General features: G+C 41.7%; 1 protein-coding gene across 1 annotated transcript in view; it reads left to right on the forward strand.

The window, feature by feature from the left end:
- The first annotated feature begins 691 nt into the window (after positions 1-691).
- Sdc2 (syndecan 2) overlaps positions 692-15,682 on the forward strand; it is a 98,163-nt gene continuing 83,172 nt past the window's right edge. The window contains exon 1 of the mRNA XM_038342185.2: positions 692-1,186. Within this exon, the coding sequence (XP_038198113.1) occupies positions 1,127-1,186 (60 nt within the window). The 5' untranslated portion in view covers positions 692-1,126. The remainder of the gene's footprint in view (positions 1,187-15,682) is intronic.

The following is a 15,682-nucleotide window of genomic DNA, read 5'->3' on the forward strand; positions in this document are numbered from 1 at the left end:
GATCCCCCTTCCTCTGCTTTTTTTTTTGGGGGGGGGAGGGGGGCGTCGAGGATAATCTTAACACTCACTTGTTGCACTTTTATCTTTTCTGGATTTCAATTTTCGTGATCTGGTGACCTGTGAACACTGTAATTGCTTGAAAGCAATCTATAAACTTTCTCATTTTTCCGACTCTCATCGCTGTTTCTTTATAGTGACCTAATCCTCACAAGGCAGAAAAGGCTCAGTGTGCCCATCAGCCCTTACCGATTTTTCTTCAGAAAATTAAAGCGAAGAAAAAGAAAAGGAAGGGAAAAGATGGTGAAGAGAGGAGAGGGCGTTGAGAAAGGGAAAGGGGAGCGAGAAAATGAAAGAGTACTAAGGTTTGCTGAGGCACGTTCCTCGGGCAGCCACAGCACGGAGTCGCGGTCTCCCACTGGCTGTGGAAGCTGCCAATCGCTGTGTAATCCTGTAAGAATTTCTCCCGGCTTTGGCTTTATCCCGGAGTCATTGCCGCCTCCTTTCCCCTAGTCGCCAGGGGGAACCGGGAGCTGCAGGCGTGGAAGAGAGGGAAGGTGGGGGCGGAGGAGGCGGAGGCGGAGCAGGACCGGGGAGAGGACGCGGAGGGGGTGGGGGGCGGAATCGAGGGGAGGACCCGGGAGGCGGAGACGCGCAGAAGGAGGGGCGCAGCAGCCAAGCCACTAGCCGGCCCCGGAGCGCTGTTCTTCAGATACTCCCGGAGCTCAGGCCGCGCGGATCGCGCGTCCCCGCCGCTCTGCATCCCAAACTTCAGCGGCAGCTCTTTTTCGAGCAATCGGCTGCTTGCTTCAAATCAGACTGCACTACGACCCGGACACTGAGTCCGCGGAGTGAAAGCACACCGGCGAGCAGAGCCAGCATAGAGAAGCAGCCTCACGAAGCAGCAACTCCGGGTTGGGAGAGCAGAAACCAACAAGTGAGAAGGCGCCGCGTTACAGGGCGCAGCGCAAAAGCCATAGCAGGCGCCGGAGGAGACAGCTAACGCCCGGAATCTGATCCCGAGCTCGAGACGAGCTCCTGCGGCGGCTCAGCTCAGATATCTCTAGGCCCCCTGCGCTGTCCGCTGTGCTTCGTTTCATCGCATTGCGAGTCACGTCCCTGGGGGAATATGCAGTGCGCGTGGATCCTGCTCACCTTGGGCTTGATGGCCTGCGTGTCGGCCGAGACGGTGAGTGAGCCAGGCCGGGGTCCCGCACTGTTTTGGGTGCCCAGGCTAGAAGAGGAGCCAGCGGGTAATTGGGGAGCGCCACCTGGGGGATCTCCTATCCATAGACGTGGGGCTGACTAAGAGCTGCTGGGACAAATGAGCTTGCTTTTCCACCGCTTACGCCTGGTCCGTTCCTTTCACCTCTTGCAGAATTGAGCTGCTACAGAGAGTTATCCCATGTCTTCGGGGATAGGGGCACAATAATTTCACCTCAAAGGCTCCTAAAGTCACTCTCAACTTTTCGGTCTCAGGGGATTTTGTGGTGTGGTCCAGGAAGGACCGAGGGCTAAGAGTGGCTGGTCATGAGAGCACCGCTAAGGCAGGAAAGGCTCCTGTAAGCTCTGGCACTGGGCAAGTCCCAGGGATGAGTTGGAAACTTTGGGGAGGGGCTGTTCCTCGAGACCCTCTACTCCAGGCTTTGTGCTTGACTGAAAGCAAGTTTAGGGAGAAAGAAACTCGAGAGTATGGGGAGAGGAAAGTTTGTAAAAGTTCATTTGTTTGATGCCCCCTGTTGCTGTGGCAAGACATCCACACTCCTTAGAGACACTGTCGGTGTTCTAGTAGGAGACTCTCGGCCGCGTGGTGTGTTCGGAAACGGACCAGGTCTCTGGCCTCTGGTGTCTTCCACGAGCCCTCCTCGTAGAGAGAGGCCCGGGGCTTTAGGGGAGAGAGGAAATTTTAATCCGATGGCATTGGAATGTCGTAAAATGGAAAGGTGAAGGCGCTTGTGACATTGCTATGGTCCGCAGAACCTCTGGCTTCTTGGGAATGAAAACTTGTCTCCTGCCACCCTTACGACCCTGTGGGTCTCGTACTCTTGTGAGAGAGACTGTTGTCTTCCAGTGCCAGCTTCATCTCTTGGTGGCGGTGGGGATTTGATTTCTCCTCGAGATTTCCTTTCTGGGATTGGAGTTTGTTCCTCCTAATTGCCCGATGAACGCCCTCTAATGGTAAATGCCTTCCAGGCTCGCGACTAGTGCGGTGGCCTCTACCTGGGCCACTGGAGCTGTTTTGGCAGATGGAAGTCAAAGCACCTTCTATTGGCATGCAGTCAGTCCTAGGGCTGCCTTCTCAATTAAGCATGCTGCTCTTTCCTTTCCTCTTGTTCTCTACACCACTGCTTTGGCTTCTTGTAACTTGTCCAATTCGAATTAATGGAATGGTCCCTTTGAAAATACTGTATATCTTTAGTTGGGCTTGGACGTCTTTCCCTTTTGACCCTAGGCAATTAGGGATTGGGAAACCTTTTGGCATCCAGCAGAAGATGAACATTTGTGATTGGGAGTGAAGGGTGGGCACGAGATGCTGTGCGGGTCAGAAGGTCGCTGTACATTGTTTGAGAGGCTGGGGAACTTAGAATTGGAAACTGTGCATTTGAACTATTGGGATGTGAAAGTACAGCTCTGAGACCTATGGGATTTCTCACTGGCAAATGATGTTTAATTCGTTGGAATTAGTGATCTCTTCCGATTAATTCTGAACTTTAGCTTGTTGTAAACCAAAAGGGAGCTATTCTGTGTTTGTTTAAGAAAAAAAATTGCTCATCTGTTGCAAAATAGGGCAACAGAACAACTTAATTATTTTCAGAGCAGTTCCCTGTGAACTGTAGAGTTGGGGGACCTTTTCTTTACAGCACCCTGTTCAGAGATTTGCTAGGAAATGTTCCCATTTGGGGATTCCAGGGAGGAAAAGCCCTTTGGAGTTTCTCTGTGGGTTTGATAGCTCCTTAAGGGATAATGGGTTTTGTTGCTTTTTTTGTTTTGTTTTTTGTTTGTTTGTTTGTTTGTTTGAAATGTGCTTGTCTCCTCTCCCTGCCACATTTCCCTCAACGTCCTTATCTTTGGGGCTCTACCATTTTCTCAGTTTAAACCAGAACTGAATGTTTTCCAAGTGAACAGTTTTATTGGAAAGATTATGTTTTGAGCTCTTGAACTGTCATTCAAAGGGTGATTAAATATTTTTAAAATGTCAACTTGAGAATCCTACATAGCGCCTTTGTTGGGAAGTGAGTCAGTCTTTCTCAGTAAAAGCTGTTTCAAAACCCAGACCGCTAATAACCCGTTTATATCGCTTTCCTGTCTCTTATTTGCTTCACCTAGAGCAGCATAAATATACCCATACTCGAAAGATATAACTTTTAAAAGTTTAACTATTACAAGACATTATTTTCAGAACTTTGTATTTTCATTTGGAAACTGCAATGGTGTCCTAGGTTTAAAAACTAATGATTGTCTGACCTCAAAGATTCTGGCAAGGAAGGAAAAATATTGGCAGCTAGTGAATTCTTTAGTTTTATATTATTCAGAGGATAGAAAAACGTCTCAGGCAAAGGAACTAGGAACTAGGGGTCCCCTCCTGAATACAGAGACAGAAGGGAAGCCTGTGTCTAGTGATCCATTTATGCTTTCCACTGACAGCTGAGGACTTTCGCTGCCTGGAGGATGTGAAGGGAGAGGCCAGCTGAGTGGGGCAGTAGTAATGTGCTGCTAGGTTTTCTGTCCATCTTTTTTACATGGCTGTTTATCTTTAGAAATAATATAGTGCAGACTTCTATAAACATATAATTTGAACTGGAAATATGTTTAAGGAAAGGAAGCATTTTGAACTGGTGGAATTTTATAAACATGCTTAGATGTGTGTAAATTAAAAGAAACTCTCAAGTCATTTGGAGCTATGTGCTATCCCAAAAGGCATTATGAAAGTCAGGCTCTAGAAAGTTTGCACTAGAAAGGAAGTTAAGGTTGAAATATTATAGTTCTTAGCAGTCTTTTTTTAAAATGTATTTTGTCAGTTCTAATGGGACAAATTACTTGTGCTGGAGAGTTTGACAGAAACAAAAAACAAAGGCTCTTTATCTCTCAGTTCAATATTAGCAGTAGACTCTCATTTAAGAGGAAAAGCTCAGAGGATGGGTGTTCAAGAAGGAATTTGAGTATGTCTTGGAACGCTTGCTTATAGGGACTGGAATGCCCTTTTATTTTCATTAAAAATGTTAAGCAATAAATAGTACTTTTGTATATTTGTGAGATGACCTATGATATTTTGATTCATGTATGCATTATGTGATGTTCAGATCAAGGTCATATTCCTTGTTTTAGTATTGTCTGCCATTCAAAGATCAGACTACCAGTGGACTGTGTACATAATCATTCAAATGGCACCTCAGATAATCATTAGTTGAGAAAGAATTTTAAATTGCCAGCCAGTTTTTTTCCAAAAGCAAGATCTGTTTTTCAAGCCTCTAGAAGTCCCCCAACCACACACACTAGACCTGACCAAAGGTAACTTGGAGTCTTCTGGGGACTGTCTGTCCAGAGGCTGACTTGGCTATGTAAAGCTTAGCCAGCTCTGTCATTAATTAAGGTTTACAACGAGTCTAGTCAAGCCATTGTGCTGTTGGCATGTCTGCTGGCTGAGACCCAACAGGTCCTCTCAGCTGAGGTTCTCACCAAGCTGTCCTTCCTCCCCTGCCAGAAAACCAAACTACAAGATCTCGCCCATCATTCTGTCATTCCCAAGGCAGAAAGAAAGCCTGCCATTCATACCTGTGCCAACAGTACATTCCAGTATCTGAAAGATACCTTATACTTTCATGGAGTAGGAACCAAAATAAATCTCAGAAGAAAGCCCATACCATGAAGAAGAGCTTTTACTGAAAACAAGGTGGTCTTGTTTTAACCTTTTAGTCTGCCACCCCATTTTAATTCTAGTCCACGGACAGGAGTTCAAGGAGAAGAAACCCTTGATTCAGTCATTCACCGTGGTTCCCATCTATACCCCGCCTATGAAGTCACCATTTACTCAGCAGGCGACTCTTCCTACTAGGTGCTTAGGTGCTGGGAGTAAGCCTGCAAATCTTCAGTGTCTTCTTAGTAGCTGTGTAGGCACCATTCTTGGACTGGTGTTGTCCTGCTCTGTGGTTTGCCCTTGATCACTTTGATGATGTTGCCTGTGGTCCAGAAACTCCCTTGTGTACTTGTCATGGTTTGGAGTCTGCATGCCTTGGGCAGATTTGTAAGCTGCTCCATGCTAGTGCCACTTCCTGGTTACTCCTTCCTGGCCACTGTTGTAATCATTCCTTAGACACAGCTGACTTTTAAACATTCCTTCTTTAAAATTCTGTGCATTAAACCTAAGCTTTAATAGCTTTGCATGATTATTCCAGTCCAACCTCCTCAACAGACCGACGGAGTCACTGGAAGGATGTAAAACTACAGATCTTAGAGGCTTATCTTAAACTTACACAGTCAGAGCCTCAGTGAGTGAGAATGGTGGAATAATTTGTATCTTTTACAAAGCATCTCTGATGGTTATAATGAGTCAGCTGCCCTTGGGAATCACAGGTTGCTCCATAATTATGGCTTGCCCTGTAGCCCTTCTAGACCTCTTAGCTGTGGCTGGGTTAAAGCATAAGTGGTTTGCCTTTGGGAGGCCAATAGGCCTGGGTTCCTACGACGGTGATTTGCCATTCTTTCATTATGTTAGCACTCACACAAAATACAACGCTTCAAGCCACTTACAAATGCATCTGTGTGAGTGAATTGGACCCCAAAAATGATCTTGCAACATGAATGTTGACTGTCTTGAGGGTGCAGTAAGTGTACCTATGAATGGCAGAAAGCACTAAGTGACTTTCTTCCTGTCTCTTGGCTTGTGGTTTTGGCTATGGAATACAGATACTACATGAAGTGTTCTTTAAGGTCGCTTACCCTCTTTTGTATCTCACACCAAGATTGGCACCATCTGAAGGGAGGGGTGGTGCCTATAACTCTGCTTTGCACAGCACTGAATTCAGATAGAGCCAAGATCTGGTAAACCACTATGGATTGTGAGACATTCAGCATGGATGCTGAAGTACTGGGCAGACAAGGATTAATGGGCACTTCTCCTCAGCTCAGTTTTGCTCAGCATTCTGATACTAGTATGCTTGGGGTTCTCTGAATCCACCAGCTCCATGTGGCCTGGGCCAGTTGGCAGCTTTGTGTCCTTTCTGCCTCAGCCTCATTATCATGACAGGGAAAGCCAGAAGGTAAACAAGACACTGATGCAAAGTCCCAGCATGTTAGTTGTGCTCATTTACCCTTGGTCCTGTATTCTTCAGCTTGATAGAGAGACCAACCATACATTCAGAGGTTTTAGGCCTCAGTCATGTGTTGGTGTGCTGCTGGGACCTGGGATTCAGAAAGGGAATGTTTTACTTTTGGGGGGTTGTAAATATGGGGAAACTCTCCACTTAGCCATCCGAGCTTCAGGTCCTATTATTAAATATGCACATCACCTTTAATGCCAACTCATGGAAGGCAGAGATAGGTATATGTCTTGTGAGTTTCAGGGCAACCTGGTTTGCATCGTGAGTTCTAAGCCAGGCAGGAAACATAGAGATACATTATTTTACTATGTTTTTAGCTTTGGAATGGATCATTTAGTTGATTTAGAAATGTTTTTAAGATTCATTTTTATTTTTATGTGCATTGATGTTTTGTCTGCAATGTATGTTTGAGGGTTCCAAATCATCTGGAACTAGAATTGCAGACAGTTGTGACCTGCATGTGGGTGCTGGGAATTGAACCCAGGTCCTCTGGAAGAATAGCCACTGTTCTCAACCCCTGAGCCATCTCTCCAGCCTGAGACACCTTGTTTTAAAAGCAGAAAATCTCAATAACACTGTTAACAGTCTGTTTTTAGGACAGATTGAGTTTAGACAAGTATGGGAGAGAGTGCTTTTGGACTCAAGGGACAGAAATGAAACAGAATTGTGAATGTTTGTCCTTTTCTGGAATATCTCAAAGAGTTAGTAAGGCTTGGGGAAGGAGAGACCTTTGCAGTCAACGGAGAGTTTCCATTTAATTTCTTAGGACCGGAGTGAAGAATGCCCTGGCCTACTAGCTGAGAAAACTGCAGTTAAACATGCTTTCAATTTTCTTTCCTCTACAGTTGAATATGTTTTATGAAAAGTGTTACAAAGATCTAGAGACTGTCTGATCTCTACGGAGTATTTTGTTGTTTCTTTTTCTTTCTTTATTGTCCAGGTACACCCAACACCAATAGTACTGATCCTGAGCCTGCACTAATACAGTGGGTCACAGAAAAATGTCACATGGAACAAAATCTAGAATTATTAAGGGAAAATTACAAAGAGTTATAAAACGCCAAAGATATATTTTTGGTGTGATTTTTCTTTGACCTGAAAGAAAAATAAAATGAAGGTAAGACTTCTTCAGAACAGGCCCACATGAGGCATTGTACACATGTTAGTTATTAAGGACTGATTCCCTGTGGGCATCAACAAAACTATGGAGCTGAACTGGAGAAGCTCTCTGCTGTTAATATTTAGTGTTTTTCTCTTCTTTCAGGGTATTGTTGGGGAAATATTAGATTAATCCAATAAATAAGTAATTAAGTCCTTGCCAAATAATTTGTGAGCTTTTAAAACTTTATTTTTAAATTAACAATTGAACAGTATATATGCTTATTGTGTAAATATGTTTTAAAGTGAAACACTTCTGAGTTTACTTTTCAAGCTAGGAGTCCTCTCAGTGATTTTAACCATTACAGATATGTCCAGAGGGAATGAGCATAGCTGGGAAAGCAGTGTTTTCAAATGGGCTCATTGAAGCTCTGATTACAATAGTTTAAAAAATGGACACAACCAAATATATAATAATAATGACTAGATCAAAGGCTCCAATGCACATTAAATCTCATGTAGGTGTTAAAAATGTATTTTCAAAATATAACTAAGTTGGGGGCTTTATATAGATTAAAAATTACAATTTGAAAACTTGTACAGTAAATTGCTGTTTATATTAAGACTATATATGTAAATTTATATATCTATACATTATTCAGCTGTCCATCCACTACACACAGAGTTGTATGTGTGATGGAATTGTAGAGAGAATGAGAAACACACACACACCAGTGCTTTAAATTGGAAATATCAGAGTAAAGTTGATGGATAATATTAATATCTTTATTGTGGTATTTACTAAGGTTTTGTTAAATGTTAAATCAGCTAGTGGGCTTGAAAGAATTTTGCTGATTATTTCTTACAGCTTGGCTTGAATATGTAATTGCCTCCTCTCCTCCTAAAAAGGAAAAGGCCACAGACATGGAGGGCTTTACTAGTCAGTACTGAAGGCGTTTCAAGGAGCAAGTGTTTGTTGTCCCAGAGCTTAGAGAATGATGTGATTGGAGTCTCTTCTCCATTGTATGAGGTTAGCGCTGCCCTATGTCAAAGTCTGGAAAACATATCTATAGATCAGTTTCATGCCCCATTGGTGCCATAATTTTAACTATGTATTGCCACATTGCATGCAGCCACAGTGTTTATTAAAAGAACAGTATGAGTTCATATAGGACCTACCCAAAGAATGCTTTGACATCAGGAAAGCAATGCAGTTATTAACACTTCAAGGTGGATAACAGTATGGTTATCTCAACAGATGCAGAAAACCACCTGATATAAGCACACAGAAAAGTTTGGCACACTGGTCCTTAAATTCTGGTAAATGGAAGGTTTACTATATTAGGGTTAGTTCATCTGAGCCAACGACTTAACTCACTTGACGTATTTAGGAACCAAAAGGTCACTGTGTTAGGTTGTTAGGTAACAGTCTTACTGTATGAGTGACAGGTGGGTGGTAGTCCTCCAAAGGCGGGGCTGCACCACATCTGTTTTAAGTCATGTGAAATTCTAGTTTGAGCATCACCGGTCCCCCCTGTGCACTCTGAATTCAGATGAATGCAGGAGATCATGTTAAGGCTTTGGAGTTCTGTAAATCACAGTTTGGTCTCTGATGTCACTATTTAAAAGCCATGTGACCCAGAGATGTTTTTTTTAACCACTTCCAAACTTGTTTCTTAATGTAAAACTGAGGCTTATAGTATTTGCTATGTTGATACTTTGAAGATTAGCTTTATATTTTGTTGCTTTGAAGATTAATAGCCAACATAAGACTTGACCTATAGCTGGCATTTTAAACATGTTTCTTTTACTTTTTTTAACCTTTATGATTCTGAAATAGTCTTTGATGAAAGTTTATAAAATGTGTATATACAAATATGTGTGGACACGTCTTGTATTTCTGCATTTCTCACTTGCATCTTGTGACATACACCAAGTGGCATGCATTGTCACAAATATAAGACCAGCCATTTGTTTATTTGGGCAGGGAAGATGAAGATGCACTGCTGAATTCTGTTTTTACTTTCTGTCATCACCATCGTTTTTCTTGAGTTACACTTAAAGCACACAGAAACCTACAAAACAAGTTTAATTAAGACAGGAAAGCTGAGAGTAACTCTTGAGATTATAATTGTGAACTGCTAAGAGAAAAAAAAACACTGGATCTTTAAATTCTAAGCACCAAGTGAACTAAGTTCACTAATAAATTAAAAATTCATGTCCCACTTCTGACATCATTTATCTAAGCAAGATATTTTGATTTGTTTGTATTATATTTGATTAGATTTTATAATTATTCTGATTAGTTATTTGATTAAGTTTTATGTTTAATTGGTCTGTTAACACTTAGCATTCATCATTATATAATAGCTCTTGACTAGTTTTTCAAACTAAAAACAAATTTTGACTTGGAGCTTACTTTTTTCAGTCAACTCTTATTCAATTTTGTTTACTTAATCTTTTTAGTTTTCCTTTTTAATCCTTGTAACAATAGTGGATGTTGGAGCTGGAATAGTTATTTTTTAAAATATTAATGGGTTAATTTTTTGTGGGGGCAGAGTCTCACCATGTAGTCCATGTTGGCCTATAACTTTGTGATCTTCCTACCTCAGCCTCCTTAGAGATAATAGCATCAGAATGTATCATCACATCTGGTTGTGTTTTGTTTTAACATGGATTTGTGTGTGCACACACACACGCATGCATGTTCATTCCTGGCATATGTGTGGAGGACAGAGGGTCACTTTTAGGAGTTGTTTTTCTCCTTCCACCTTATAGGTGCTGATCATCGAATTCAGGTCATCAAACTTGGCTGAAATCATTTTTTTCCTGCTGAACTTTCTCACAGTCCCCTGGATTTGACATTTAGTATGTAATACATCAATTAAGGTGTCATGATTAGTGACATAGCATTAAACATAGAATTCTATGTTTAACCTAGCTTATCTGACCTACTAGTATTTTTTTTTTTTTTATTTCCATCAAGGATTCCTTTTCTGGCTTCTCTGCTATTCCTTATGTTACTGTTCTGACACACATGTGAAGAACTGAAATACCAACAGAGCATGTGCTATATACAGCATCAGATGGCTCATGGTTTGTGTAACATGAATAATTTAAGGTGATATTTAGCTAATTCACTTATTTCTAGCAAAATCATACTCTAACTAATTCCTTTACTGGTTCATGAACCTTCTTGCTAGTTGTGGAAGGACGAGCCAAGACCCCAGGGATTGGGAAGAACCAGATCAATGGGGAACTGAAATCAAGTTGATTTATAAATCATAGGGATACTGTAAAGATAAATAAGAATCAGGGCTAAATGCAAAACCGTTGTGAATTAATACTGCATTTTTTTCTGATGGGAAAAAGCTGTTATGTAGGTAGGGAGATAAAGAGCCTTCCTTGGATTTTTTACCCTATGTCAGCACTACACAGGAGGTTGGAATCCAGCATGACTATGGCCCACGTGAAGATTCTTCTTTGCTCCATTTTTTTGTCCACATTGGGGGTAGATTAGTCCTTTCTTTCAACAGATTCCTCTCAAATACTGCTTTCCTAATTACTGTATCATGTAAGTGCATTTGTTTCATTCAGCTTTACAGAAAAGAAGTTTGTGGGATGATTTTAAAAAAGAATTTATTGAAGGGCAATAAAATGAAAGATAACTATCTCTGCTCTCCTGCCTTGGGGTTAGGATTATGATCCATAGTTTCGACTCATTATTTCTGATCGTCACCTGACTTCCAGGAAGGGTGACTTGCCAACTTGTAGTCTACTCTTCCCGCTCCCAAGTTAGAGCTTCAGTGTTTCTGACTTGCTGTAAAGCCCTGTCCTGCTACCATACTCTCTCAAGAGCATAGTGAAAGTTTCAAGTGTCCCTAATTTTAATTCAGTTCATGGGTTCAGGCTGCCATAGCAATGTGCCAATTTCTTCAGTCACCTGACTAGCCTAATTCTTTTGGCCATTAGGGTTCAGAGTTCTTTACCAACATGTAGTATTTTGCTTTGATAGATTCTGTCTACATGCTTCCCTTTGGTGGTCAGAAAGCTAAGGGATAAACTTCACTGAAATCTATTTGTTTTGGGTATTGGAGATTTAATCTAGGACCATGTGAATTACACATCCTTACTACTGGGCTGCATCCCAAAGCCTCGGTGGGAATCTCCTTAAATTCTAGGTCTGCAAATTTCTGGTTGTGATGTGGGAAAGTCATGTAACTTATCTACACCTCTGTTCACATTTATAAGAAGGTTATTCATCACAGTGGACACCTTCCTGAGTTGCTGGCGTGGTTCTGAGTTAATACTGGCAAGTTAAACATTTAGAAGACTATCCTGTATGACGTTTGCAGTCTCAGTGCTTATGGTGATGGAAATGGATGGCTCATAAAATAGATTCATCAGACAAGAGTGTCCTATGAACAAGAGATGGGGTGGGGAGCGAGGGCGTCACTGACCAGGTAAGAACATCAGAAGCAAAGTATGTCTTTCCCCCTTTCTGCTTCCCTCTGTGTGGCTGTTTTGTCTGGTGGAAGGAGGGACTGCTTTAACCTTAATAGACTGCTCATCTGGGTGTGGAGGATTCAGAGTAGTCTTCTCAACTTGTGGTGTACAGTATCACATCTGGAGGTTGCTGACTCATGCCTGCCCTTCAAGAGGCTGAGGAAAGCAGAAGACATGAGTTCTGGGCTTGCCTAGGCTTCAGAGTGAGACTTTAATTTCTTATTGTGCCCTTTTCATCTAGGCCTTATATTCATAAAACTAGTCCACAAGGGTGGGGCCCAGCTGTTAATTTTATAGAAACTCCTTAAATGAGTGTTATCTTAGACAAGATAGGAGAACCTTTGATTGAGATGACTCTTTGGTCTTCTCTGTCCTAGGATGTCCTCTGACAGGCAGAACTTCAAGCCCCAGGAACCTAATGGCTGTGCCAGGCTCCTGCATTTTGTTCTTTTCCATCTTCTTCTCTTTCCCTCACTGAATTGTGTATCTGCTGGATGTACTTTTTGATAATTGTTTATTGAGTTATGATATATTTAGGAGTTCTTGAGACAAAAGATGGTACCTTTGGAAATTTTTTTTGTCTTAAAAAACAAAACAATGTCCTTACAAAATAGTAACAGGGGAGGTGGTTCCATCCACAAAATGCCTTCCTTGCAAGCACAAGAGCATGAGTTTCATCTCTAGCACCCAACTAAAAACAGCCAGACTCAATGGCATATGTTTGTAATCCTAGTACTGGGATCACAGGCTGACCAGCCTAGCCTAACTGGCCAGCTCCAGACCAAAGGGAGACCTTGTCTCAAAAAAACAAGGTGGATGGCTCTTGAGGTGGACCTCTGGCTTCCATATGAAGAGTCACCCATATGTGCACACGTACCTGCACACACATTTGGTGAACACACATAAAATGGAAACATTTACATTCTTGAGGAAAGATTTCCCCTGGAGGAACAAAGGACGTTTGTCTTCTTTTGGAGCAGAAAACACGTTTAGTCAACTTAACAAAACTTGCCCGAGCTATACTCTGAGTGGAGAGCTTGTGTGTTTGTTTGCCTAGAATGAATTCTAGGATTTGTCTGAACACACTGATCATGTGTTAAGTCTTATACACAGGACTTCAAGGTTGTTTTTGTATGATACTTGCATTTAACTTTGACACCACAGACCTGGTTCAAGTTGCTGCCTTCCACATAGTGCCATTGTTTGCCATCAAAGAAGGAAGAGAAGGCTTCAGTCTGTGCTGAGAACAAGACATTTGAAGTATCTGAACTGTCTTTAGTTCTTGCTTAAAGCAAAAAGCAGCAGCCCATTATCAAATCTATTCATAGTTTACTTTGTTCACAAATCTAATTTGGGAGCATGTTTGCCCTCATTCAACCCTAAAAACTACAATTTTCCATCTGTTAAATAAAAGAGGGATATCTTTAACAGACAAAGAAGGAAAGAAAGACCTTGCATAAAAATTCTGGATTTGTCAATGCTTTTAAAAATTGCTCTGCAGGATGGCATTAAAACGTTAACCTTTTAGAAACTGCTACTCCATGTGTATCTGTCCTTTAGTTGAAATTAAAGAAATGTTCTGAGAAAGCTGCAGTTATGAGCCGCTCATGGTGGCTTGGATGCATAGAAGCCCATTAAGTTCATGTATATAATGATATTCAATATTTCTGCTTAGTTTTTGGTGATGATAGGGTTAAATATGCCTTCAAAAAATATCAAGCTAAAGTGTAACTTAATCTTAAAGGTCAAGTGAGTGGGAATGGGACTTCCCTCTCCCTCCCTCTCCACTGTGTTGCTGATAGGTCAGTAAACATCCCAGAGTATTAAATATAACTATTATGTAGCAGTGTTTTTCTCAGTGGATGTTGAGGCCTATGAGTTTGTACATCCAACTCTGGGCTAGTGGCAGTCTGTGTATGTGGGCTCTCAACATCTTCTTCAGTCAGGAACTTGTGTGAGATGCAGATTTTGTGCCTCCCTCCACACCCACATCATTCTCCTTACCTCCCATTGGTCTAATGTCGTCATATGGCCATAAAGGTGCTGTGTGCCGGGAACCACAAAAATTCCTTGGAAAGGTTCTGTTGCAAGCTAACTTTGGAGAACAGCTGACCCATGGCTTTCATCGCTGAGAGCACACGCAGTGTTAAGAGAGAGTTTCTGGCTGTAGGGTGTCAGTCTTTGCAGCTGCCTAAGAGATTGCAATCCTCAGACCTGGAGGCCAGTTTGGACCTTGCTACCCAAAATGTGGCTTAGACCAGCTAGCAGGAGCATCATCTGAGAGTTTGTTAGAAATCCAGAATCTGGAACTCCACTGAGACTTACTGATTCACAGTTTGCATTTTAACAAGCATTTTAGTGACTCATAAGAACACATTAGAGTTTGTGGAAAGCGGCTTTATAGAAATAACGAGTTTGCTTTATAGAAGTCAACCCCTAGAATGCCTTTAATTTACAAGTTTGGTGAGGAGACAGAACAGCTGTTTTGACTTCTGTCTGGCAGTCACTCACAGAGACAACCAACAAGGAGCAAAGCTCAGCTTCATTGCTGTTGTTTAGAAGGACCCGGAACATTCTGACGGTGGCAGTCTGTCAGTCACTGTGAACTGAGTGATGGCAGCTAAAATCCTTGTGGGGGCACATAATGAAAACCCCACTTTGAAGTGGGCTAATACCAGGGAACTTCTTGGTTCACATAATGGAAGGGTGCAGTTGCGCTGGCTTCAGGTGTAGAAGGATGATGTGATCGCAAATAATCAGGTTTGATCTCCCTTTCAGCTCTGCTTTCTTCATTAGCATCCCTTCCTGTCTGGAAAGCAATGAAGGTAACTGCTAAGTTATTAAGAAAAGGTCCTCAAATATAGTGACTTAAATTGACTCGTTTCCTTTACATAACAACCCAAAGACTAGGCAGAAAGCTCTTCCTTACTCTTGTACAGCTCTCAGCTATAAGACCAGGGTGGCAGTGCTGCTTTTACAATTTCCAGTCAAAGTGGTTTAACATATACTGTGTAATGCTTTAAAGAAAAAGTTTTGACATCTGCAGTGATGAATAGCAATACATAATAGTCAAATAATACGCCATTTCCAAGCCTTTCTACTGAAGACTTACTGTCCTTTTAATAAAAATGGGGATTGTAGGCACATCTGATATAAATAAACTAATTTTTTCCAGAACTCTGTGTATTCTGTTAATAAGATTTACTCCAAACACTGTTGTTGGTTTAATAAATATTAAGGGAACTGTTGTGATATGCCTCCTGGCATTTGCTGTTTTTCTCCTTTGAGCATTAACTACTCTTGTGAGTCTTTACCAGGCTGCCTTTGTTGTTTTGTGCCTTGAGGTACAAATAGAGACGGAAAACCCGGAGGGTTCAACCAAATTCCATACTGTAAACTTTTTACAGATGTGTTTAGTATTCACTGAGTTAAAACCGTCTTGTTCATTGAATGGAAAGATATTTTCCTCTTAGCATTTTATGTGTGTAGCATCTTTGGTTTTTATTTTACTAGAAACTTAAAAAACAGTAATAAAAATTACAAGACAGATGTGATGACCTGCGTGGATGTTTTATCTCCCTGTATCTTCTGTTCTCGTGGATACTGGTGTGAAGCAGTGGCAGGGATCTCTAAGAAGATTGATTTGGGCTGGGCACAGGAAGAGAGCTTTCTAAATGGCAGGCAGAGGGATGAGGCAAATGGGCAGTGAGGGCTGAAGCCCAGTGTGTGTGTGGACCGCGCTTTGTTTTGGATCTTCAGAGGAG

The sequence above is a fragment of the Arvicola amphibius genome, chromosome 9 (assembly GCF_903992535.2).
Source record: "Arvicola amphibius chromosome 9, mArvAmp1.2, whole genome shotgun sequence".
NCBI classification, from domain to species: domain Eukaryota; kingdom Metazoa; phylum Chordata; class Mammalia; order Rodentia; family Cricetidae; genus Arvicola; species Arvicola amphibius.